We start from the raw sequence: 24,490 nt of genomic DNA, 5'->3' as shown, positions 1-24,490 counted from the left end.
GTTTTTTGTACGTCTGTTAGGCTTCAATAAAGCTTCCAATGGCTCCTGTCTTGGCACAAATCAAAGCCAATGTGTTTACAAATACTACAGCTTTGCCCCTCACTTCACCTTTTACAGGTCTTCCACTTTTACCAAACTCTGGCCGCACCAGCCTGCTTTCGGTTCCGCGGGCACACTGGGCTCTTTCAGTTCCTCAAGGGCTTTGCACTTGTGGTTTCCCTCTGGATGCTTTTCCACAGCTCCTCTGTGCTTCTCACCTTCTTACCCTTTGGGTCTTAGCCTGAGCATGGTGTTCTCCTCCCCTGACCTTGTCCATTACTTTGTCACCCTGTTTATTTCTTCCTCAGTGCTCACCATATCTCTCATTAAATTGCACCTTTGCATACTGTCCATCTGGATGGCTCCTCAAGTGCTGTCTGGCTTCTCACCACCGTCACAGTACCCAAGTGCGGCAGATGTGGACTCCGTTCAACAGTTGGTGCTAACACACCCGCCCGCTGAGCCCTTCTCCCTCTCAAGGCTGGCCCTCTCAGGGACTTCTCCTTCCTCAGTCCTTGTAACTAAGCACCTACTTTGTGCAGGCACTGGTCTAGGCAAGAAGCGGTGAAGAAAGGAAACAAAACTCCTACCTATAGCCCTTGGTTTCTGGTGGGGGGAGGGGTGATGATGGAAACAGACAACAAGTAAAATTGTATGAGGCAGAGGACATCAGGCGGTGGTGAAGAATATGGAGAGAAACAAAGCAGGGCAGAGCACACCTATAAAGCAGTAATAATACCAGCTGCTTCAGACACAGGCTTCTCCAACGTCCCCCTAACCCATCCTCTCCTGATCCTCCCCCTAAGCGGACTGTGCCTGTTTTCTCCTCTGTAAAATGGGATAGAATGACAGCACGTCCCTTGCTCACTGGCGGTGAAGACCACATAGGGTCGTGCGGATGAGCACCAGCAGCTGCTGTCTGCACAGCGATTCCCTCTTCCCCTTTTTTCCCCTCAACCACTGGGCTTTTTATCTTTTAAAATTTTTTCAAAGATTTTATTTATTTATTTATTTGACAGAGAGAGACACAGAGAGAGAGGGAACACAAGCTGAGCAGGGAGCCCCATGTGGGACTCGATTCCAGGACCCTGGGATCATGACCTGAGCCGAAGGCAGACGCTTAACGACTGAGCCACCCAGGCACCCACAATAAAAAAGAAATTAAATACCACAATTTTTTCTTTTCTTTAAAGATTTTATTTATTTTACGAGAGAGAGAGAGAGAGAGAGGCGGAGAGAGCACAAGCAGAGGGAGAAGCAGGCTCCCCACTAAGCGGGGAGCTGACGCGGGGCTCGATCCCAGGATCCCAGGATCACGACTGAAGCTGAAGGCAGACACTCAACCGACTGAGCCGCCCAGGCGTCCCAGCCATTTTTCCTCTTAAGTGCTGTGGTTTTTATTTAAACCATGGCTTCTATGCTTACAGAAAATATAGAAAATGCAGTAGTCCGCCAGGCCGTCTTGAACAGCTGGGATGAAGCCTCACCCATTTCCCGGAGGGGGACGCGGAGGCCGCCCGGGCGCGAGGGCCGGGGCGCGCAGACGCTGGGGCCCCGGCTTGCCATGAGCCTCCGGGCCGCAGGTGGCAGCAGCGGGCGGCGGGGCTCGATACAATGTAGCGAGGGCAGCGGGGCGGGTTACAATGTAGCGAGGGCGGCGGCGGTCAGGTGAGCGGCGGAGGGGGGAGTCTGGGCGGGCCAGGTGAGGGGCGGGGGTGCTGGCGGTGCAGAGAACCGGGGCGCTCGACCCTCGGGGGCCGTCTGGGCCGCCGCGTCCCGGGGCGCGGGGAGCCCCCTCTCCCGAGGGCGCGGGGGCTGAGGAACCCGCCCAGGGTTCCGACCTGCCCGTCCTCCCTGGGGCGCTGGGGGCACAGGGGACCTGCGCTGCCTCCCACCCCGCTCGGGCAGGTTTATCAGCCCAGAGGGGAGCTCCTCCCTCCCCGCTCCCCGGGTGACACTGTCACCGCTTCCGGCCGTCCACACGCGCTGTCTGAAGAGTCCGTGAGGCCCGCGGCAGCCCCCAGGGCTGGGCCACCCCCCGCCCCGGGAATGCGGGGCCTCAGTTTCCTCCCCTAGGGCATGGATGGGCGTGGTGGAAGAGGCCCGCACCTACGCAGAGCAGGTTGGTGAGGGTCCCCAGAGGGTATGCTTGTTGTTGTGAGGGAAGCTGCTGGAGGTATCTCTTAGGGGTGGCTCACTCCTGAGGCCGGCTGTGGCCACTGTGCCAGGCTTCAGTCAGTGGCAAATAACCCTCAAAGGGGCAGTAACTCTGCCCCTGCTCCCCGCAGGGTCCTGCCAGGCCTCCTTCCAGGTAGGAGAAAATAGGATGTACCTTCTCCCCTGTCCCCTCCAGGGAGAATTCTAGGGACCTCCAGTTGTGGCTGGGTGAGAATAGAACCTTTTTGGTGGCTGTGACCCATCAGGAGTGCACCCGAGCTTCAGCCCAGGACCTTTTAGTGCCTCATGAGCCCCTGGCTTTATTCTGAAGTTCCCTTGAATTGCTAAGTTGTCTCATCCTCCCCTCTCTTCCCCTGCCAGAGAAGGGAAGTCTCTAGAGGAGGGCAGAGGTGGGACCGTGGGTTTCCTTCATTCCTCTGAGTCTTCACCTTCCTGCCTGTTCTCCGGGACACCCAGCCTGAATCTGAGTGCGGGGCTCTCTGAGGGGTGAACCTGGTGGGGCAGTGGGGGGCGGGGCCAAGTTAGCTGCCCTGCACTGCAGCCCCTGGGCTTAAATGTTGGGACCTCACTTGTCTGCCCTTAGAAGCCCAGAGGGAAGTATGATTCTCCAACTTGGCAGGAGAGAGACTGAGGCTGAGAGAGGTCAGATGACCATTTATTCATTCATCCATGGCCTCTATGCCAGGCCTGGAGCTGGCACTGCCCATAAGGAGGCAATTGAAAGATGCTTTTTCCAGGGGAGCTTCCAGCCCAGAGGAGAGCTGTTGGGAGGAGCAGAGGTGTCCCTGCCTTTAAGCACCCCTGGCCATAGTTTAAAATGCGGGGAGGTTTCCTTAGAGTTGGGCTGGTCATCATGTGATGACAGATACGGCTTGCTTAACAACAGCTCTGGGCTATGGGCTCTCCTGACATATATAAGTATATACTTAGTCCTTCTACCCACCCCAGGAGGTAGGTATTCTTCCTTATTTGTGGGCAAGAAAATAGGATCACATAGCTCATCACTGGGAGACCCAGAATTTAAATCAGGGCTCTCTGATTTTTTTTTTTTTTTAAGATTTTATTTATTTATCTGACAGAGTGAGAGCACAAGCAGGGGGAGTGGCAGGCGGAGGGAGAGGGAGAAGCGGACTCCCTGCTCTGGGATCATGACCTGAGCCGAAGGCAGATCCTTAACCGACTGAGCCACCCAGGCTCCCCAGGGCTATCTGATCACATTCGTAACAATGATAATAGTAAGCTGTAGCTGGTATTTATCAGGTGCATACTGTGTGCTGGCCAGGATACTCGGAACTTTGCATTAACTAATTTAATCTTCATCATAACCCTACACAGTGGGTACTATTATTTCCCCCATTTGAAACATGAGAAATCAAAAGCAAAGAAAGGTCTAGGCATTTGCCCAAGACCATACATGTCAGCTAGGAGCTGACAGGTCTGGGATTTGAATAGCACCAATTCATTTTATCACCACAAGGCTCTTGGGGTGATCAGTCAGGATCTGTTTCGGATGTAGGAGATAGAAATCCTTCTCCCAGTAACAGTGGTTTAAACAGAAGTTTATTTCTGTCTCACTTGAATGAAGCCTGGGGTGAAGGAGCTCAGGACTTGTGGGTCAAACCCAAGGTGACTACTCCAGCCCCACGCATTACATCTGCGTCCCAGGCGGCAAGAGGTAGGAAGGGCTGAAGAAGGGCAGTGCCTCCTTTTAAGAAAAATTCCCAAGAGATCTTTCTGTTTAAAATCCATTGGTCATAACATAGTTAGTTGCATGACCACATCTAACTATAGGGAGGTTGGGAAATTGCGACAAGCCAAAACTCCAGCTCCCCTCGCCCAGTCAAAGAAGAAAAAACAGACCTGGACTGTTGTTAAAATAGTAAGTGCAGACTTTATTGAAGACTCTTGCAGTAGGGGAAAAGAGACCTCGGTATGGAACTGAGTTCAACTCAGAATATAGCACAGGCAAGTGAGAGTTTACAGCCAAGGAGCAGGGTAAAATCAGTGGGTGGACACTTGCTGAGGGGAGACATCAGGGCTGAGTGGGGAGTCTGGCTAAACTGATCTGACAAGATCTCTGCTGAGGGCAGGCTGGGGTGATCACATGTCACCTGGGGGTGATAGCAGATTTGAGGGTGACCGGGTATCAGGGTGGGGGACTCTTGCTAAACTGATGTAGCAAGGTTCTTGCTAGAACTGGATTTTACAGGAGGAGCCCAGATGGCCTAGGAGAAGGTTCGGGAGCCTGACTACAGGCTAGTCAGGCAAAGAATCTTTGTCACCACTAGGGAAGATGGGGTGAGTGAGTCCTGGCACAGCTGGGTCTGCCCTGCACTCTGGGTGCTTCCCGGGACACTGCGACACCCATCATTTGGAGAGGCACTGGTCATCAGGGCCCAACCACCCTGAGTGAGCTGCCCAAAGCTGTCAGGTAATGAGAGAGAGGAGGCTTAGGCCCATAGCCCATGGCATCTGTGTCCTCTCCTGTGTTGACCCAGGTGCTGGGTTCTGCCAGACTGGAACTCCTCTAACCCACATCCCCACCACAGAGGCCAAACAGGTAGGACAGGTCCCACAGTTAGTGTGGGCGTTTCTGACCCAGATGCAGGGCAGCCAGCACTGGGCAGGGCTGGGGGTGACCCTTGTCATGGCTGTCCTGTCTGGGATCAGTTCTCTTTCTTTTGGAGGGGGTGCAGATAGGAGTCATAGACTTATGTTTGATAATCACAAATTATTTTAGACTAAACAGGTACAGAGAAAGCATAACTAATACCTGGCACTTAAAGTGCTGCAAAGTGTTTTAAAAAAAATCTGATTTCCTATGAACTCGTGTCACCCTGGAAGCAGAGAGGCTAAGGAAGTGGGATGACCTGGGATGCAAACCACTGCCCCCAATCGAAGCCCCTATCTCCCTCTCAGGAGCCATCAGCCCTGTGTGTTCTGCCGCTCGCTGAGCTCTTGGGAGGGGAGAGCAGTGCCAGGTGGTGAACTAGGCATTTCCTAGTTCCTGGGATCCCGAGGTGTGGGGCCACTGACTCAGGCCACATAGAGCATGAGTGGGAATCCAGACCAGCGAGGTGCCATGCTGGCCTCCATGATGACTAACGAGCCGGCAGAGATGGAGAGCTCCTTGGGGCACCAGGAAGATGGGCCCTGCCTAAGGCCACGCTGCAGGTGGCAGAGCAGGCCTGGACCCTGGCATTGGCTCCAGAGTGTCCAGCACTGTGACCTCTGACAGTCACCACTGATGGTTCTGCTCAGGGGCTATGGCTTTGGGGTGCTCTGACAGAAAAGGAGTACCCCTGCTCGGGGCCAGAAGTAGAAAACTGAGTCCTGGGAGGTGTTGGCTCATGGGAGCCGTCAACCCTTTCCTTCGGAGCAGTGAGGGCACAGCTGGACTGGGGCTGAATGAGGACCCTGTACTGGGAGGTAGGGGGCCTAGGTTCCCGCCTGGCTGGGTACTCTTGGGTAGGTCGCGTCCGTCTCCTACCTCTGTTCCATCTGCGTGCCCTGGGTGGGTTGCTGTTACTGAGGGGATGCTACCAGTGGGGACCTAGGTGAGGGGGCTGAGCTGGTTTGAGGAGGGACAGAGGATGGGCGGCCATGGTGTGGGGATGTTCCACCTGGACCCTCCTGGCAGACTGAAGGAGGCCAGACATCCCCTCTGGAACCCCAGGAACTCAGGAAGGGGATGGGAATGCAGTGAGTCGAGGAGCTGGATGCTCTTCTCTGACCTACCCTGCCCTGCAGGTGGGATGCTATGGAATATGATGAGAAGCTGGCCCGGTTCCGGCAGGCCCACCTCAACCCCTTCAACAAGGAGCCTGGGCCAAGGCAGCATGAGCAGAGGGCCAGGGAGGAAGCCCCAGAAGTCGCTTCTGAAGGTAGGTGCTTGGGGGAGGCCTGAGTGGACAATCCGACCCCTCACTTGGGACCTCCATCCTCTCTTCCTAGTTCCGCCCATGGAGCATGCTGGCTTTCCCATGTAGCTGGGTCCCTTGCTGGCCACTTCCCCTTTCTCCTCAGCACAAACCACGTTCTGCCTGTTCTGTGGCCCCACTAGGACACACACTCCCAAGGGCAGGGATTTGTGACTGTCTTGTCACTGCTGCGTCGCTGGGCAGATACTCAGGGAATACTTGGGGAGGGAACTCAGAGCTGAGATCTGGTCAGGGAGAGGATGGAATGGCCTGGACAGAGGCCCAGCTCTTCTGGGGGTCAGGAGAGTGGGGCTCTAAGAGCTGCAGATGCAGTCAATAAGGGTATTCAGGGTGTGTGTGCGCACGCAGAAACCTCCTAGAGTCCACACAGGGGTCCGGAAATTCTGTTGTGCAACCGTCCAGCAGCCTTGAATCCATATACGCATATGTAAGGTATGCCTTAGAAATTGGGATGTTTCTGGGGCGTTGGGTGGCTCAGTCCATTGGGTGTCTGACTTGGGCTCAGGTCGTGATCCCAGAGTCCTAGGATCGAGCCCCATGTGGGGAGTCTGCTTATGCCTCTTCCACTCCCTCTGCCCCTTCCCCTGCTCGTGCTCTGTCTGTCTCAAATAAATAAAATATTAAAAAAGAGAGAGAGAGAGATTAGGATGTTTCTCTAATACTGTTTTGTGGACCTCTCTTAGCACCATGGGTATCCACCTCATCTTGGTTTCTTTCTTTTCTTTTTTTTAATTTTATTTTTAGATTTTTTTCCCCCCACCTCATCTTTTTGGATGGCTCTCTCTTATTTATTTAGGATATGGGTTCCTTTGCACGTGCAAACAGGGCAGATACCAGGGTGGGGCCTGGCTCCCCTCAGCACCTCCTGTGGGCTTCTCCCGTCCCCAACCTACTTCTGGGGGAAAGGCAGGTTGATTTTTCTTTCTTTTTTTTTTTTAAATATTTTATTTCTTTACTTGACAGAGAGAGCGAGAGAGCACAAGTAGGGGGAACAGGAGAGGGAGAGGGAGAAGCAGGCTCCTCGCCAAGCAGGGAGCCCGATGCGGGGCTCGATCCCAGGACCCCGGGATCATGACCTTAGCTAAAGGCAGATGCTCAACCACCTGAACCACCCAGGCGCCCGGCAGGTTGATTTTTCTTTCTCTCTCTGCTGCCCTTCACACCTGTACCCACTGCAGAGGCCCTGCCTGAGCTGCCCCCTGGAGAGCCAGAGTTCTGCTGCACTGAGCGAGTGATGGATCTCGGCTTATCTGAGGACCACTTTTCCCGCCCTGTGGTAAGGTTTGGGCCTGGAGTGGGGAGGGGGATGGGTGAGCCCCCGAGGAGGAGGAACCAGCCATTTCCTTGTCACCCCGTCCTCAGGCAGCAGGGCCAGCCCACCTTGGCTGGGGCTCCTGGGCCTTGAATCTGAGACCCACATGACAGCTGACTCTCATCTCCAAAACCTGTTTGGGAGCCAGGGAAGATCAGCCGAACTGGGGTTTGGGACCTGAAGTTGCTCTTCTTGTGTGGGGCCATCCGTCTCCTCATGTTCCTGGTTCCTGGGAGGCAGACATGAGGGTTGGCTCCATCTGGGTCCTGGGGGATCCTGTGGCTGTGCAGCAGGATGAGGGAAGGACCACAGGGCCACTCTCCTCTGTTCAACTTTTTTGTTCTATGGAAGCTTTTTCTTTTTTTAACTAAAGGGCTCTAATAATCTATTTTAAAAAGTTTGAACATCTTTCAGTTTTATGCAAAGTATCTTCAACTTTTATTTGAGAGAAACATAGAAATATTCTAATGTAACTGAAATCAAAAAAGATTCACCCAGAAGCCCCCAGTTCTCATTTACTTGTCATTTTGTATTTGTATTTTGTATCTTCATTAAAGAAATGTTTGAGCCCCTCCTAGGGGCCACACACTGAGCTTCCAGAGTAGGATTGTCACCTCGTCTTTGCCTGGTCTCCTGGAGGTGGAGGGTGGCTCCTGAGGGCAGTTCTACCCTTTGCCTGGGGCGAGATCAACCTCAGCTCCCCTGCTCAGACTTGAGCCTGGCTTCCTTCCCTATTGACAGCAGGGTCCCAAGCCCAGGGCCTTTGTTGGGCCCTGGCTCTGAGTCCTTGTGCGGTGCTGGTGCTAGGGGTGGGTGGGTGTCCGGGGAATCTCTGGGCTTGGTGATTAAGCTGGAGGCCACTTCCTCTCCTTCATGACAGGCAAATTGTCATTTCCCCAGCTTTCATCCAAGAGGAAGCTCTGTAGAAGTAAGCAAAATAGCATAGCCAGAAAAGTGATTAGGTTTCTACAAGAAGGAAGTTGTGTTTTGAAAAACATCCTGAATTAGGTTTTCAGAGGCCTGTGAGTGGACAGGTCCAGCTGGCAGGCAGGTGGCATGGGGTGGTTCCTACCTGTGCTGGTAACTTTCCTGGGCCTTGAGCAAATCCTCGGCCCCTCCCTCTGGGCTTCAGTTTCTTCACTGAGGCAAGCGAGGAGCAGGGAGGTCTGCTCTGGGCTTGACCTCCACGTGGAGAGCGTGCAGGGCAGGCATCTGATGCTGTCACCTGCCGCACCGCTCCCCCCAACCTGGGCAGGGTCTGTTCCTGGCTTCTGACATTCAGCAGCTGCGGCAGGCTATCGAGGAGTGCAAGCAGGTGATTCTGGAGCTTCCCGAGCAGTCGGAGAAGCAGAAGGACGCCGTTGTGAGGCTCATCCACCTCCGGCTGAAGCTCCAGGAGCTGAAGGTGGGTGCTGACGTACCCCACCATGGAGGCTACCGGAGCAATGTGAGAATGAAGTTCTAGAGGCTGGGGAGCTGAGGGACTGAGATAGAAAGCCACCCAGAAAGGTGGGGACAGAGGTGGGCCTTCACCCCATGTGCAGACTATTTCTCTATTAGCCTAATCTGGATTGGCCAGTCTTGGGCACATGCCCACCCACTGGCTCAAGTAAGTGAGGTCAGTCCCCCCTTGAACCTTATGACCTAGAGTGGGTGGCGATGGTGGCCTCCTGAGTGTTTCACGAAGGGGACAGCAGTAAGGGTAATGGATCCTGGAGGCCAAAACCTGCAGGTGCACATTGACTGTGTGTGCCCTTTAACTTGCTGCCACCGTGTCCCTGCACGGCTCATGCGTCCCTGGGAATTTAGAAAGCAGAGTATTCATTAGGGTGTAAGTAAGGCTGTGGTAACAAAGACACCCCAAAATACAGTGGCTTAAAGGAATGACATGTGAAATTTCACTCATGTGGAGATCCTGTAAGTGATCTAGGCCCATATGGCAGCTAATGGTGTTGGAGGTCCCAGGCCCTCTGTTTTTGTTGCTTTGCCAGTCCGTGTGGAGAATCCAATATGGCCACATGTCCCCTCTGGGTCTGTACTCAGCAGGAAAAAATGGTGGGAGGGGAGAGAAAGCCTTATGACTCCTGCTCACACACCCTTGACCCTAACATCGTCCCAGAACAGCACTTGGGTGCAGGGAAAGTCACCCTTGTGACTATTGTCTGGGCGGTCCAGGCCTGACTGATTACTGGGGAGTTCTATTTCTTTTTTTTTAAAGATTTTTTTTTTTTAATTTATTTGAGAGAGAGAGAATGAGAGAGAGCAAGCACATGAGAGGGGGGAGGGTTAGAGGGAGAAGCAGGTTCCTCGCCGAGCAGGGAGCCCCATGCGGGACTCGATCCAGGGACTCCAGGATCATGACCTGAGCCAAAGGCAGTCGCTTAACCAACTGAGCCACCCAGGTGCCCCATGATTTTATTTATTTAAGGGAGAGAGAGCATGAGAAGGGGGAGGGTCAGAGGGAGAAGCAGACTCCCCGCCGAGCAGGGAGCCCGAAGCGGGACTCGATCCCGGGACTCCAGGATCATGACCTGAGCCGAAGGCAGTCGCTTAACCAACTGAGCCACCCAGATGCCCGGGAGTTCTATTTCTAAAGGGAAAGGGGGTGTGACATTGAGGGAAACTCACAATATCTGCTGTGAATGGTACTGGAAGAAGTAAGCAAAGGGGTTCATGGGAAGGGAAAGCAGTTGCAGCAGGCTCACATGTGACGCCTCCCGGGCCTCTCTTCAGGACCCCAGTGAGGATGAGCCCAACATCCGAGTCCTCCTGGAGCACCGTTTCTACAAGGAGAAGAGCAAGAGTGTCAAGCAAACTTGTGACAAGTGTAACACCATTATCTGGGGGCTCATTCAGACCTGGTATACGTGCACAGGTAGGCCAACACCCAGACCTGCTTTTTCGGGGGGCAGTCCTGGTCCCCGGGCAGGGCAGAGACCTGGCAGCTCTGGGTTGTGTTTGGGTGCCTTCTGCGCAGTACTCAGTATTTACTGAGCCTTGTGGCCTACCTGGGATGAAACAAGGGACAAAAGACCCAAACTCCTGCCTTTACCAGGCTCACATCCACATTAGGCTTTCTAGTATGCCAGAGGTGGCTATTCAAATTTAAGTTAGTTAAAATAAATAACTACTTCATTCCTTAGCTGTGCTATCCCAATAGCCATATGAGGCTGGTGGGCACCATATGGGACATTTCCTTTTTTTTTTTTTTTAAGATTTTATTTATTTATTTGAGACAGCGAGAATGAGAGAGAGTACACGAGAGGGGGGAGGGTCAGAGGGAGAAGCAGGCTCCTCGCCGAGCAGGGAGCCCGATGCGGGACTCGATCCCGGGACTCCAGGATCATGACCTGAGCCGAAGGCAGTTGCTTAACCAACTGAGCCACCCAGGCGCCCGGGACATTTCCATTTTTGCAGAGAATTCCTGTGGATGGTTCTGTTCCGAATGAGCATATGGTGTGTTAGACAATAGAGTGCACTGACAAAAAAAATAAGGAAAGGGAACAGCATGGGTCAGGGAGTGTTATGGGTGTGACTTTAGGGTGGAATGAAAAGGCATCATGTGACATTCAAGCAAAACTTGGAAGTCAGGGAGTAAGCCAGGAGTATATGTGGGTAAGAATGTTCCTGTGAGGGAGTTCTGTGCAAAGGCCCTGTGGTTAGTGTGTGTCCAGTGTCTTCAGTGTGGAGCAGAGAGAAGTCTGGCTGGGGCATTGTACCCGAGAGGAGGTTGGTCGAATGGGCTCAGAGGTGGCCATGTGCTTTCCTTTAAGTGCACTGGGGGCCATGGGTCGGTGCTGGACATGCCTAGGTTTTAAAAGGACCACTCTGGCTGCTGAGCTGAGCACGGACTGAAGGAAGGAGTGCAGAGGGGGAGGGGGAGGATGATGGCCCTCTGATCAGGATGGAGTCTTTTGGGTGAGAAGTGTCCAGGTGCGGCACTAGCCGAAGGGCTGGAAACAGGCATAAAAGAGGGGTTGAGATGACGTTACAAATTTTAGCCTCAGCTGGTGGGAAGATGGAGTTACTGAAATCTGAGGCGGGAAAACTATGCGTGGGAGGTGGGTTTGTTAAGGAAGAGCGAGAATTTCATTTAGACAGAGTGAGTTTGATGCCCTTGAGGCATCCAGGTGGGAATGGCAGGTTTTGGAGTTGAGGAGGGAGGTCTGCATGCACCCCCAGGGCAGCGCTTGGGATGGGGACTGACAAGGTCTTTGAAGTTCTGGGACCTACACTGGGGCCTTGAGAAGCTCTCAGATTGATGTGGGAATTGGGGTAGAGCTGAAGGCCAGTCTGGGCTGCAGCATGCCCCCCACTTCTGAAAGGCACAATGTTGGTCTCCTCACCCCAGGCTGCTATTACCGATGTCACAGCAAGTGCTTGAACCTCATCTCCAAGCCCTGTGTGCGCTCCAAAGTCAGCCACCAAGCCGAATATGAGCTGAACATCTGCCCTGAGACAGGGCTGGACAGCCAAGATTACCGTTGCGCCGAGTGCCGGGCGCCCATCTCTCTGCGTGAGTGCCCCAGGAAGGATCGGGGCGCAGGGTGAGGGAGGCTGCTTTGGGCAGGTGTAAGGAAATTGGATACATCAGACAGCTAGGGACAGCTGGGCTCCTGTGGGTGGTGTCCTGCTCTCCTTCCTTGGGACGTGACAAGGGGCTGTGACCTGCACCCTTTCACTTGCCATTCGAGCACACTGAGGTTCCAGCCCAGGTCACCTAGGGGTTCCCACAGGGCTGGCCTGCACTCAGCCTCCCGTGTGGCCCCATTGACACAGAAAGCCCACCCACATGGGAAAAATCGCACAATACCATTCATGTGCCTCGTGTCATAGATTTACTAATGTTAATTCATGGGGTCCTCTCAGCAGTCCCGTGGTGTCATTTTACTGATGACGAAACTGAGGGTAGCAGGGTGCCCTGATCTGCCTCAGGTCCTGTGGCTGAGAAGAGGTTGTGTCCCGTCTGCAGGGTGGCACCTCCCAGGTCAGCTGCCTCTTTCCCCCATATGCTTTCCGTGCTTTCTGTGGTTCCTAAGCTGTCAGGGACCCTGGAGGCAGCCCCGACTTGTAATGACCCGTCCCGCCTGCAGGGGGCGTGCCCAGCGAGGCCCGGCAGTGTGACTACACGGGCCAGTATTATTGCAGCCATTGCCACTGGAATGACCTGGCCGTCATCCCCGCGCGAGTCGTGCACAACTGGGACTTCGAGCCACGCAAGGCAAGGGCAGGGGAGCAGGGCCCAAGGGCTGGTATAGGGGCTGGGGGGCAGGGAAGGGGCTGGGAGGGGAGGAGATGGAGCCCCAAGGAGGGAGAGCCGGTGCTCGGCCCTGGCTTAGGTTGGGGGGAGCATGGTTCTGGGGGTGGCGTGTGTAATGCCGGAGGTGCCCTTCCACCATGCCCCCCAGGTGTCCCGCTGCAGCATGCGTTACCTGGCGCTGATGGTGTCTCGGCCGGTTCTCAGGCTGCGGGAGATCAACCCTCTGCTGTTCAACTATGTGGAGGGGCTGGTGGAGATCCGGGTAAGGCTGGAGGGGGCAGGGGTGAGGGTGGACCTTGCTCTCCCTGTGTGCCCTGGGAGCAGAGGAGAGCTGCCACCTGCTAAGGTTCAGGGGGCCCCTCAGCTGTCCTTAGGGTTAAAGACCCTAGAGCAGTGTCTGGTCACAATATGATAACTAGGCCCAGAGGCAATTTGAAATTTTCTAGTAGCCACATTAAAAGAGTAAAAAGCAGGTAAAGTTCATTTTAATAGTATATTTTATATGACCCAGTAAATCCAAAAGATTATTTCAAGATAATCAACATACAACATTATTCTTTCTCTTTTTTGTACAACGTGTTTGAGGATGAGTGCTCCTCTGGGGGCATTGGCCGGGAAGCTGGGGTTCGAACTTGAGCTTGTCTGGAGCTCTCAGATCTGGGACCATCCTGGGGGACGTGAAAGCATCGTCTGTCCCCTCCTGACCTGGAGTGCCGGCCCCCTCGGCCCCCAGATGTGCCACGGCGCAGCCCTGCCCTGGCTGAGAATACCGACCTGCCCCTGTTGTCCACAGAAGCTGCGCCAGGACATCCTGCTCATGAAGCCGTACTTCATTACTTGCAAGGAGGCCATGGAAGCTCGTCTCCTCCTGCAGGTCAGACCCCTGGGAATCCGGGGGTTGGGCAAAGGGGAAGCGGAGAGCCAGGGCAGCGAGGACACGCTGTGCCCAAGTCTTTTTCCGATGACGTCATAGCTTGCGTGTGCTGCACTTTAGCAGAGGGTCTCCCCTGCTGTGTTCCAAGGAGCACTAGGTCTTCAGTGAGCACACAGGCATTCCATCCACAAAAGTGTTCTCTGGTTCCATCACCAAGGGAAGCGGCTGTCGCCCTGCAGCCTCACCTGGGTCTCCATGTAGTGGACCAGGCACAGTTCTGCGCAGGCAGGGGTGACCACAAACATACTTCACGGCTCACCTGTTTGTTCCACAAACATTCATGGGTATTCACTGCTCTAGAGCGTAGGGAGCAGGGAACAAAACCGGCAGGAATCCATGTCCTCACTTCAGGTGGGGAGAAAAACAAACAGTCAGGGGGAGGTGAGGTCTGTGGACAAGATAAAGCAGGGAAAGGAGGTTGTTAACAGGGTGAGGCCCGGGAGGAGGTATGGCATGCTGGACAGAGGGTGGGGGGAGGGTGCCTGGAGCAAGAAGGTGGCCAGTGCGGCTGGGGGAGTGCGGTGCTCGGCCCAGAGACCGACACCTTCTCTTGCTTCTGTGAGCCCCCAAGGGCCTGGAGGATGGGAGTGTCAGTGGGTGGGCAGCAGAAGGGGCCCTCACCCGGTGTTTGGGGTCACTGTTGCTGGGACCCACAGCTCCAGGACCGGCAGCATTTTGTGGAGAACGATGAGATGTACTCCGTGCAGGACCTGCTGGACGCGCACACAGGCCGCCTCGGCTGCTCACTCACGGAGACTCACACGCTCTTCGCCAAGCACATCAAGCTGGACTGTGAGGTGGGCTCCCTGCCGCAGACCAGGGGGCGTCTCTCTCTCTGCTCCCAGTCCCCAGGGCAGGGCGGGCGGGCAGGCCGCTTGGCCCAGTGTGTCCTTGGCTCAGGTGCCCCTTGGAGCAGGCACTGACCCGCCCTCCGCCCTGTCGCCCCCAGCGGTGTCAGGCCAAGGGCTTCGTGTGTGAGCTCTGCAGAGAGGGTGACGTACTCTTCCCCTTCGACAGCCACACGTCCGTGTGCACCGACTGCTGTGCTGTCTTCCACAGGTCAGTGTGGCCGGACCCACCCTCAGCCAGGCGCGCAGGGAGGGAGGGAGGGAGGGAGGGGGAGACAGGCTTTTGGTCGTCTGTCTTTGCTGCCTGATTTTCAAAGCCCTTTGCCTTGATCCTAGATACGGGGTGAGACCCTGATCTGTGTGACTAAAGTCGAGGTTCCACTGGGGACAAGCCCCTGTGGGGCTGGGGAGGGGTGCGGCCCAGACCCCAGGCTGCACATGGTGTCTGACTGGCGCCCCTTCCCCACCAGACCTGAGGTGTAGTGGAGGCCAGAGGTCCCTCACCTTTCTAGCTCCTGGCACCCACAGTGTCTCAGTGATTTTTTTCAAATATCCCTAGGCCAAAAGAAATACCTAACATTTTTTATTAAGTACTTAGGTTCAAACAGTGTAAGCATTTATTTATTTTTTTAAAGATTTTATTTATTTATTTGAGAGAGAGAGAATGAGAGACAGAGAGCATGAGAGGGAGGAGGGTCAGAGGGAGAAGCAGACTCCCCACTGAGCAGGGAGCCCGATGCGGGACTTGATCCCGGGACTCCAGGATCATGACCTGAGCTGAAGGCAGTCGCTTAACCAGCTGAGCCACCCAGGTGCCCCAGTGTAAGCATTTATGACAGAAAGACCTAGTGGATGTTTGGAAAAATAGTACAGTTACTAATTGTAGATGTGCACCTGCTGGGCCCTGCATGATGCCTCACACTGGATTCAGATGGGCACCTCCCATTTCTGCCCACGTGGATTTTTGTTGGGCACTTGCTGTCCGTCCTAGCAAGCACTGACGCTGTAGCCTGGGACGGCTGTCACAGAAAGGACTGTAGCGGAAGCGATGCTCCAGCCGTGGATTCTGTGGACCAGCAGTCCCCAGGACCCTGTGCACCCCCAGTGCCTCAGTGGAGGCTCTGTGCAGTGTTGGTAAGAACAGGTATGGAAGCCGAGACACTGAGAGCTCCAAGCAGAAGTCGGATGGTAACCAGCTAGCAGGTGTGGACCCTGTAGGAGGGGCCTGCACTGAGCACTGGACCCCAGGCCTGGGTGCACCTGGTGCAGACCTGGTTTCTGCCCTCTGGGAGAAACTGCGTCTGTTTCCCCATCCGTAGAGGGGGTAGAAGGGCCTGACTTAGGAAGTCTGGGAAGGCTCAGCGGTAGAATTTCACATGCAGAGAGCCCAGACCCTTGCTGGGGCTGACCCCACCCTCCCTGTCCCCAGGGACTGCTACTATGACAACTCCACCACGTGTCCCAAATGTGCTCGGCTCACCTTGCGGAAGCAGTCACTCTTCCAGGAGCCTGGTCCAGACGTGGATGCCTAGAGCAACAGGAATCCCTCCCAGGCCTCTCTGGCATCCAAACTGCTGGTCATTGCCAAAGTCAAGGTGTTTCTTGTGTTCTGGAGACCCCTAGGGTGCAGTCCCTGGACCTCTCACCTGTGCTGGGCCAGAGGGGTGTAAGCAGCACCATGAGGACCGTCGTCCCTCTCCCAGGCACTTGCTGGGACTTGGGGCAGTCTCGCCTGGCTCTTTCCTGGGTGTGTTGCTGTGGAGGCTGCAGGGCTCCATAAGCAGGGAAGTGGGGAAAGGCTTCTCCCCACCCCCTGTGGCAAGGAGCCTTGGGGAGGCACTTGGGGCCAAGGCCGTTGGGCTTTGGCCACCCTGAGAACCCCCAGAGGGCTTTGGGGGAGTGGCCGACGAGCCTTGGGAATGCTGGCTGCAGACACCCAGGCTGGGCCTGAGTTTTCTCTGCAATGGATGGTTTGGATCTACCTGGAGGACCCCATCCCCTTGGCCCCTTGTGTGGGGACTTGTAGTTGTTCACGACTGTCTCCTGAGGGCCCTGCTCCTGCCTCTCACAGTTCTCTCTGGGTTCTCCTCCAAGAGGTCCAGTCCTGGGGGTTCCCACTTCTGTACAACATGGAGGGAAGGGGGCTGTGAAGCTCTTCCCGGTGTACCAGCCCCTGCTCTGGCCTTTGCTCTCCCAGCTTACGGTGGTGCTCTAGGCTGGGTGGTTGGGGGTGCAGTTGGAAGAGGCTGTCCTGCTTCCCAGTTTGCAGCAGGGACTGTGACCCTGGGGAGGTTCTAGGTTAGGCAGCAGGGTTGGCTGCCATCGGCCTGTTTGCCTGAGGAGCTCCATGTGCCAGTGGAGGGCTCCGGACAGCTCACAGACCACCACCAGCCTGTGGCCTTTTGTCTGGGGGCCTGAGGTCAGGCACTGGGAATATTTGCTCAAGGGAGCTTTGGGCAGGAATCCCAGAGCGTGTGCAGGAAGACTGGGGCATGGGATGTGGAAGGTCCTGTATACCAGCTGACAAATGGAACCCCTGGACAGAGCATAAGAACCCACAGCACTTCACCGGGGGAGCGTCGGCCTTGGTGTTTGCAGGGATGCTTCGTGCTTTAGAGACCCTGCTATAGAGGGGGTGGCCTGTGGGAGCAGGACGTTTCTGGATGTGGCTCTCCAGTCTTTTGTGCCCTCTTGCCCGGATTGTGCTTGGCTGCTGATGTGCACAGTTGACATGCGTGGGTGGTGGTGGCAGAACAGAGCCACTTGGATATCCGTCCGCTGCAACCTGCAGCGGAAAGGTCAGCCTAGCTTGCTGGCCGATAAGAGGGGTGGATAAAGACAGTATCCCCTCCTCCTCGCTTCTCTGCACCATCAGAAAAGCCTCACATGGTGGCTTTAGGCAGTCCTCTTACGGTGTGTTCTGATCTGCCTCGGGGAAACAGTGCGAAGCAAACACTGGTGAGGTTGGGTCAACGGCAGGTCCCCGTCCTGCTTCCCCTTCCTCTCTAGGGCTGGAGAAGGACTTAAGGGCCAAACGCCCTTTTCCTACACCCCCAGATCTGCACATTTCTCACCACTGCATTACATTTCTGTCCTAAGGATATTGGCCATTCCTGAATATACTGTGTAATGAACATCACATTATTCCAGTTATAATCACTGTGTCCATAGGAAGCGTTAATATGCTGGCATCTGCTGGGCGAAGAGTTGGCTCCCTTTTCTTTTTAACTGCCTCCATTTCCTCCTCCCCAGTATCTCCACCTACCCTTTCTGAATGGCAGAGTCTTTAAACAAAATCATGTGTGGGTCTTGGGAGTCCACAGTATGGTACAAGAACCCACCGAAGAACCAGTTTGCATGGCCAGCCCTTCACAGAAGAGCAGTAGGGATATCTAGCTGTAATAATGCTGCAGCTGCTGTCTCATTAAATCTGTGTTCTCTAGACTCTGGTGCGTGTGGTGAATTGGGGACAAGGCAGGGTTTTTTGACATGCAGACCAAGTGCAGGCTTAGGGAAAGCCCACAGTCTTCCCCATCTAGTGGGGTCCAGTGTGATCTGTTCTGGGGAGGAGTTCTTGATGGGTGTCAGACAGAGGGCTAAGTGTGTGGATTCCCCTCAGCTCAGTTTCTGTGAATGATGAAAACACATATCTTGTGGGGTGTTTACATTCTAGGAAGCATTGAGCACTGAGCCTGGCATGCAGAGAATGCTCAGTAAATAGAAACTGTGTCTTCTAGAGTCCTCATTGTGGAAGGATTATCTCGTTCACCCAACGCAGTCATCGAGAAACTGGCTGGTCGTGCAAGTCACATGTCCGGCTCCTGGCAGCCTCTTTCACAAGCTAGACCCAAAAAGGGCCCTCACTGCAACTCCAGACCATTCCCGTGGGCTTTGGGAGAACCATAACTGCCCCCCTCCCAAATTACATCCAAGCCTCTGTATATGTACATTCTTTTCAGAGATATGACCTGCAGTTGTGACCAGGATCTCAAAGGGGCCATGACCCAGAGGACATATGCAATCTTCTGCTTTAGAAGGTGTCTTTATACATCATCCACACCCAGTTGCAATTCAGATAGGCTGATAGACTGCAACTCTATGCCTAAAGAAACCGGAGAGCTGGAGGGACGGTGTGGAAGGGCTGTCTGTGGGCCTGATGCCCACATGTGTGAGCACACACCTCCAGCTACAAATAACTGTAAAGCTACCCTTCGGATAGTCGATGAAAGATGAAGTATGTTTTCCCTCTCTTTCAGGTGATGCAATAGTATTTTTACCATTTATATTTTGACAAATTTAGGTTTACAGAAACACTGCAAAAACATTCCCATATACTCACCTCCTGGACTCCCTAAATATTAACATTTGCCCCATTTGCTATATTCTTTCTTCCCATATGCACATTTCTTTTTCTGAGCCATTTGGCAGTAAGTTGCAGAGGTGATGCCCCTTTGCCTCTAAATACCTGTGTCTGTTCCTCCCAAACAAGGATATCACATGGCCACAGTTCAATTATCCCCAGAAATTAACACCAACATGGTATCATAGAATCTACAACAAAATTTATTCAGATTTTGCCATTCAGCTGCTACGTATATTTAGCCGTCTTTATTTTGGAAGGGTGCATGACATGGATACCTTTAAAAAACACAAGCTAATTGTTATTTTTTGCCTAAGGTTTTATTTGAGAGAGAGAGGGCACGAACAGGGCGCGGCAGGCAGAGGGAGACGCAGACTCCCTGCTGAGCAGGAAGCCCGATGTGGTGCCTGATCCCGGGACCATGACCCGAGCTGAAGGCAGACGCTTAACTGACTGACCCACCCAGGTGCCCCTTAAAAGAAAGCTTTATAAAAGGCCTGTCAGATATCCCCCTCCCCTCTCATTCCTTTGCTCCTTTCCACTCCTTCCCCCTACCAGGTAACCAATCCCTTTAGTCTGGTTTCTCTTTCCTGTGTTTCTTTTTGCAAAAATGAGTAAGATACATATATATTTTATTTCCTTCCCCCTTCTTTCTTCCACAAAGACGGCAGCATACTAGTCTCTTGCATGTTGCTTTTTTCAATTAAGAGTATACCCTGGAAACCACTCCCCATCTGTTCTTCCTCTTTCATTAGTGTTTCATCACTTACATCTAGATTATAGTCCATTGCGTATAATAGCCATTTCATATTTGAACACTCTTCTATAGATGAATATTCAGGCTGTCTCCTCACTTTTGCAGTTACAAAAGGATGCAACAAATAATCTATGCACATGCATTTTCTTTTGTTGGAGGTATATCTTCAGGGTACAATCCTAATAGTGGGATTGTTAAATCAAAAGAAATCTGTTTTTTGTGAATATCTAGTGTCCCTCCATAAGGGTTGTACCAATTTGCTTTGTACCATCAGCAATGCATGAGGTGCCTATTACCCCAGAGCCTCACCAACAGAATATGTAGTCATACTTTCTGATTATTTGCCTATCTAGTGAGATGTGTTTTCTGTGTAGCTTTAATTTGCATTTCTCTAATTATGAATGAGGCTGAACTTCTTTTCCTATGCTTCAAGATCTAATTTATTTATTTGTGAATTATATCCTTTGTCCACTTTCCTGTTGGATTTTTGGTATTTTTTTCTTCTTAATCCTAAGAGTTCTTCACATATCAGGGATATTATGTTGCAAGTGTTTTCTTTCAGTTTGTCAACTGCTTTTGCCCTTGTTTGTAGTGATGTTCCCCCATTGGAAAAGTTCTTTTGTTACTTTTTTTTTTTTTAAGATTTTATTTATTTGACAGAGAGAGACACAGAGAGAAAGGGAACACAAGCAGAGGGAGTGGGAGAGGGAGAAGCAGGCTTCCTGTGGAGCAGGGAGCCCGATGCGGGGCTCGATCCAGGACCCTGGGATCATGACCTGAGCCGAAGGCAGACACTTAACGACTGAGCCACCCAGGTGCCCGTTACATTTTTATATAGTCAAATTGATTAACTTTTCTTATTTCATCCGGATTTTTTTTTAAAGATTTTATTTATTTATTTGACAGAGAGAGAGACAGCGAGAGAGGGAACACAAGCAGGGGGAGTGGGAGAGGGAGAAGCAGGCTCCCCGCGGAGCAGGGAGCCCGATGCGGGGCTTGATCCAGGACCCTGGGATCACGACCTGAGCCGAAGGCAGACGCTTAACGACTGAGCCACCCAGGCGCCCCTCATCGGATTTTAAGTCAGAAAATTTCCCAGCCACCAGGTCAAAGAGGCATTCATCTATGTGTTTCTGTAGTATTCGTATGGTTTCATTTTTTACCTTTTGGATCCCTGATCTGTTTGTTCATTCTTTTTTTTTTTTTTTAAAGATTTATTTATTTATTTGAGAGAGCGAGAATGAGAGAGAGTACATGAGAGGGGGGAGGGTCAGAGGGAGAAGCAGGCTCCCCGCTGAGCAGGGAGCCCTATGCGGGACTCGATCCCGGGACTCCAGGATCATGACCCGAGCCGAAGGCAGTTGCTTAACCAACTGAGCCACCCAGGCGCCCTGTTTGTTCATTCTTATGTATGCTGTGAGGCATGGATCTAATTTTATCTTTTTCCAAATGATTAACCAGTTGTCTTGCACCATTAAAAAAAAAAACAAGACAAAACTCTGGGCTTTCTATCTTATTCCACAGGTCTAACTACTGCACTGATTTAATCACAGAAGCTTTATAGTCTCCTCTTTGCAGTTTTCTCTTTTTAAAGAAATATTTTCCTGGGTATTCTTGCATGCAGTTATTCTAAAGCACATATTTAAATGAAATTTTAATGACAAAATTTGATACTCTCAAGTGTCAAAATGAAAATACCAGAAGCAGAGTTTCCCGAGATGTAAAGCATCTTGGAAGTAGAGAGGCTTGGCTGGGCCTCATCCCTTGAGGTCATCTTGTTGCATCTGGCTGTACTTTGATGAACGTTTGGTTACACCCACTGAAAATTGATCTAAGAGAGTTGCTCTGAGCGTCGCTTTTTCTCCTTGTACAGTTCCCTGTAGCAGTTTATTGCATCATTGATTGCTTTTGAAACTTGCAGTTTCCACTCGTCATCAGGGCTGTTACTGGTAAGGACTTGCAAGCCTGCCTCAAAATGTGAGAAAGCTGCTGACAGCTCTCCTGTGGTTAATTGGCGCAGGGCAGGTGGAACATCTTCACTTTCCTGCTCTCCTGCAGGCTCCTGTTCCAGCTGCATCAGCTCCTCATTTGAGAGATCTTCCTCGTGGGACCTCAGCAACTGGTCCACATCAGCTTCTACAACCTCTTCAAAAGCCACATTCTTGGCAAGGGTCACAATATTTTGTTGAAGCTGTGCAATGTTATCTGTTTGGGAAACAGTCTGGAACTGAACACACTCTGGCCAAATCTTCTTCCACACACTGTTCATTGTTTCTGGTCTGAGCTCCTCCCAAGCTACCGTAATGTTGTCTACAGCATCCATGATGCTGTAGTTTCTCCAAAACTCCCTGATCATGGCTGTATCCTCTCCATCTGTTGCTTCTAGGATGTGCTCAAAAGTTCTTCTCACATAATGAGCTTTGAAGGTAGAGGTTATGCCTTGACCCATGGGCTGGACTGAGTCAGCTGTACCGTCATGAAGATATTCTACTCTGACATTATCAGACAGATCACTCAGATTTACTGGGTGGCATGGTGCACCGTCTAGGATGAGCAACGCTTTGTTGGTGAGATGATTTTGGGCACAGTATTTTTCAACAGCAGGGCAAAAGAAGTATGTGAACCACTCCTGAAAGATGCTCCTGGTTGCCCATGCCTTTTTGTTTGAGCGCCAAATCACAGGCAAATTGGGCTTGGAGTACCCTTGCAGAGCCTTGGGATTTTCCAAGTGGTACACCAATAAGGGCTTCAACTTAAAGTCCCCAGCTGCATTACCACCAAGAAGCAGCATCAGGCGATCTTTGGAAGATTTAAAGCCTGGCTCAGCTTGCTCTTCCACAGAAATAAACATTCCTCCAGGCATTCTCTTCCAGTAAAGCCCTGTCTCATCTACATTAAAAACTTGCTGAGGGGCGTACTCACCTTCCTCAATGATGCTTCTCAGCACTTCTGGATATACATCCTTGTTTCCAGAAGCTGTGCTGTTCATCTTGAAGTGGGGCAAACGATGGCGCTCCTTGAATCTCACAAACCACCCTTTACTTGCACTAAACTTTTCTGTTTGAGAGCTTCCGCCTCTTTCACGCTGTAGGTCATCAAACAAACTCTTAGCCTTCTCCTGAATAATGGTGACACTCAGGGGCACGTTTCGCTGGCTCTGGTCTTCAAGCCACACATGCAGCAGGCGCTCCATGGTCTCCATGACTGCACTGCGATGGCGAGTCAAGCGGGAGGCTCTCAAGGGAGTAGCTATTTGTGAATTTGCTTTGATTTTTTCTTTATTATCTCGGATTGTAGCCACTGTAGAAACAGCGAGGCCTAAGGCTTTTGCGATCTGGCTGAGCTTTTCACCCACTTCAAATCGTCTTAACACTTCCAATTTTATGTCGAGGGTAATTGCTTTCCGTTCCCTTTTGGCACTTGGGAAGACTGCTGCATTCAGGGACCTCTTCCCAGGCATCTTTGCCTCCAAAATGTAGTAAAACCACAGCAGTCTCACGTGCGAGATGGCCCACGGCTACTCTGTGCTCCCTCGCAAAACACGGGAGAGAAAATGTGGCTGCCAGGAGGTGCAGGCCGGAGGCCTGAAAAGGTCAGCAAAGGCCGGCCGGCCCCGCTGTCGCAGAAACCGGCTCGTTCCTGCTCGACTGGAAGGCAGGCAGCGTGGGCCCCCGGTGTCAGAGCGTCCGACGCCCGGACAGCACCTCTGCAGGAACATTACAGCCGGCGCGGGTTTCTGTGACCCAGAAAACAAGGCCGTGAAAGGGAATAATGCTGCCCGGTACACCCCGAGTCAGTGCCTTCGTTCGCGACGGACACGGAAGCAGCCGTCCAGCCGGGAAGGCCGCTCCCGAGGGGCGCCGGCGGCGGCGGCCGCGGAGGGGGGCGGGGGGGGCTGGCGTGCGCTCCCGCGAGCCGCTCCCTACGGAGGACCCGGGAAGTATGTGTCCTCGGGGGTGCCCGACTTAAAATCAGTCGACAGAGCATCTGGGCCCCGAGCCGGTCGCTGGGGTTTCTGTGCTCCACCGCCTGGGTGAGAGAAGACAGGGCGCACGTTCCGATCCTTAAAAAGTCAGGTGATAGGGTCGACACCCACGGACGGGCCCCGAGCCGGCTCCGTGTCCCCAGTGCGCACGCGCGAGGTCTCCGAGCGCGCGGGGACCGGCTCGGGGGTGTGGCGCTCTTCTGCGCCTGCGCGCGCTCGAGCGGCGCGAGGTCGCGGACCGGGACTGTCTCAGCGGCGGGTCGCGGCTGCCGGCGGCCGGGCCGCTCGCCGTGCTGTGGAGATGCGGTGGTGGCCCAAGAGGCGGCAGGACGGCCAGGACAGGCGTAAGAGCCCCCGCCGGAACAGCCCGGCAGGTGAGCGGGGAGGTTCTGCCCGCCGGCGTTCCGGGGCGGGGGCGGGGGCTGCGCTCGACGCCGCGGTGACGCCCTCCGGCTGCGCCGGATGTCACGGGCTAGGGGCGGGGGGAACGGAGGAACGGGGCTTGGCGGTGGCGACCGCCGCGTTGCCCGCCCGGCGGCCGCCTTGTAAGTCTGAAGCCGGTCCTGCAGGGAGGCGCTGGTTTTTTTTTTGTTTGTTTGTTTTGTTTTTTTAAAGATTTTATTTATTTATTTTAGAGAGAGAATGAGAGAGAGCATGAGAGGGGGGAAGGTCAGAGGGCGAAGCAGGCTCCCCGCCGAGCAGGGAGCCCGACGCGGGACTCGATCCCGGGACTCCAGGATCACGACCCGAGCCGAAGGCAGACGCTTAATGACTGAGCCACCCAGGTGCCCCCAAAGACTTTTTTTTTTTTTTTAAAGATTTTAATTATTTATTTGAGACAGACAGAATGAGAGAGAGCACGAGAGGGAAGCGGGT

The 24,490-nt window shown here is 53.3% G+C and overlaps 3 protein-coding genes across 14 annotated transcripts in view; 2 read left to right on the top strand and 1 right to left on the bottom strand.

Annotated features, from left to right (window-relative positions):
- The first annotated feature begins 1,645 nt into the window (after nucleotides 1–1,645).
- On the top strand, nucleotides 1,646–17,956 carry DEF8 (differentially expressed in FDCP 8 homolog). Of its 5 annotated transcripts, none has more exons than XM_035024546.1 (12): nucleotides 1,646–1,707; nucleotides 5,968–6,101; nucleotides 7,337–7,434; nucleotides 8,756–8,875; nucleotides 10,204–10,345; nucleotides 11,822–11,986; nucleotides 12,564–12,691; nucleotides 12,879–12,992; nucleotides 13,524–13,604; nucleotides 14,321–14,461; nucleotides 14,614–14,723; nucleotides 15,942–17,956. In XM_035024546.1, the coding sequence occupies exons 2-12, from the start codon at nucleotides 5,978–5,980 to the stop codon at nucleotides 16,042–16,044; spliced, it is 1,326 nt and encodes a 441-aa protein (XP_034880437.1). In that variant the 5' UTR covers nucleotides 1,646–1,707; nucleotides 5,968–5,977; the 3' UTR covers nucleotides 16,045–17,956. The 5 variants fall into 5 exon arrangements, with proteins under 5 accessions (XP_034880437.1, XP_034880433.1, XP_034880435.1 ...); XM_035024542.1 differs by having other exon boundaries at nucleotides 8,726–8,875; XM_035024544.1 differs by lacking the exon at nucleotides 1,646–1,707 and adding an exon at nucleotides 1,816–2,161 and having other exon boundaries at nucleotides 8,726–8,875.
- Nucleotides 17,957–21,270: 3,314 nt separating this feature from the next.
- Nucleotides 21,271–23,691, bottom strand: CENPBD1 (CENPB DNA-binding domain containing 1). The gene has a single exon (XM_035024525.1). The coding sequence runs from the start codon at nucleotides 23,087–23,089 to the stop codon at nucleotides 21,461–21,463; it is 1,629 nt and encodes a 542-aa protein (XP_034880416.1). The 5' UTR covers nucleotides 23,090–23,691; the 3' UTR covers nucleotides 21,271–21,460.
- A 104-nt stretch (nucleotides 23,692–23,795) lies between these two features.
- Nucleotides 23,796–24,490, top strand: part of GAS8 (growth arrest specific 8) — a 57,184-nt gene continuing 56,489 nt past the window's right edge. For 6 of the 8 annotated variants that reach the window (XR_004682799.1, XR_004682798.1, XR_004682797.1 and 3 more), the window contains exon 1: nucleotides 23,796–23,988. The gene's annotated coding sequence lies outside the window, so the exon portion shown is untranslated. Of the gene's footprint in view, nucleotides 23,989–24,086; nucleotides 24,160–24,360; nucleotides 24,400–24,490 lie in introns of those variants that run through there. The other 2 variants (XM_035024527.1, XM_035024531.1) reach the window with 2 other exon arrangements.

The sequence above is a fragment of the Mirounga leonina genome, unplaced genomic scaffold (assembly GCF_011800145.1).
Source record: "Mirounga leonina isolate KUSES-001 unplaced genomic scaffold, KU_Mleo_1.0 Mir_180, whole genome shotgun sequence".
Lineage (NCBI taxonomy): Eukaryota > Metazoa > Chordata > Mammalia > Carnivora > Phocidae > Mirounga > Mirounga leonina.
This window is presented reverse-complemented; position numbering and strand designations above follow the sequence as displayed.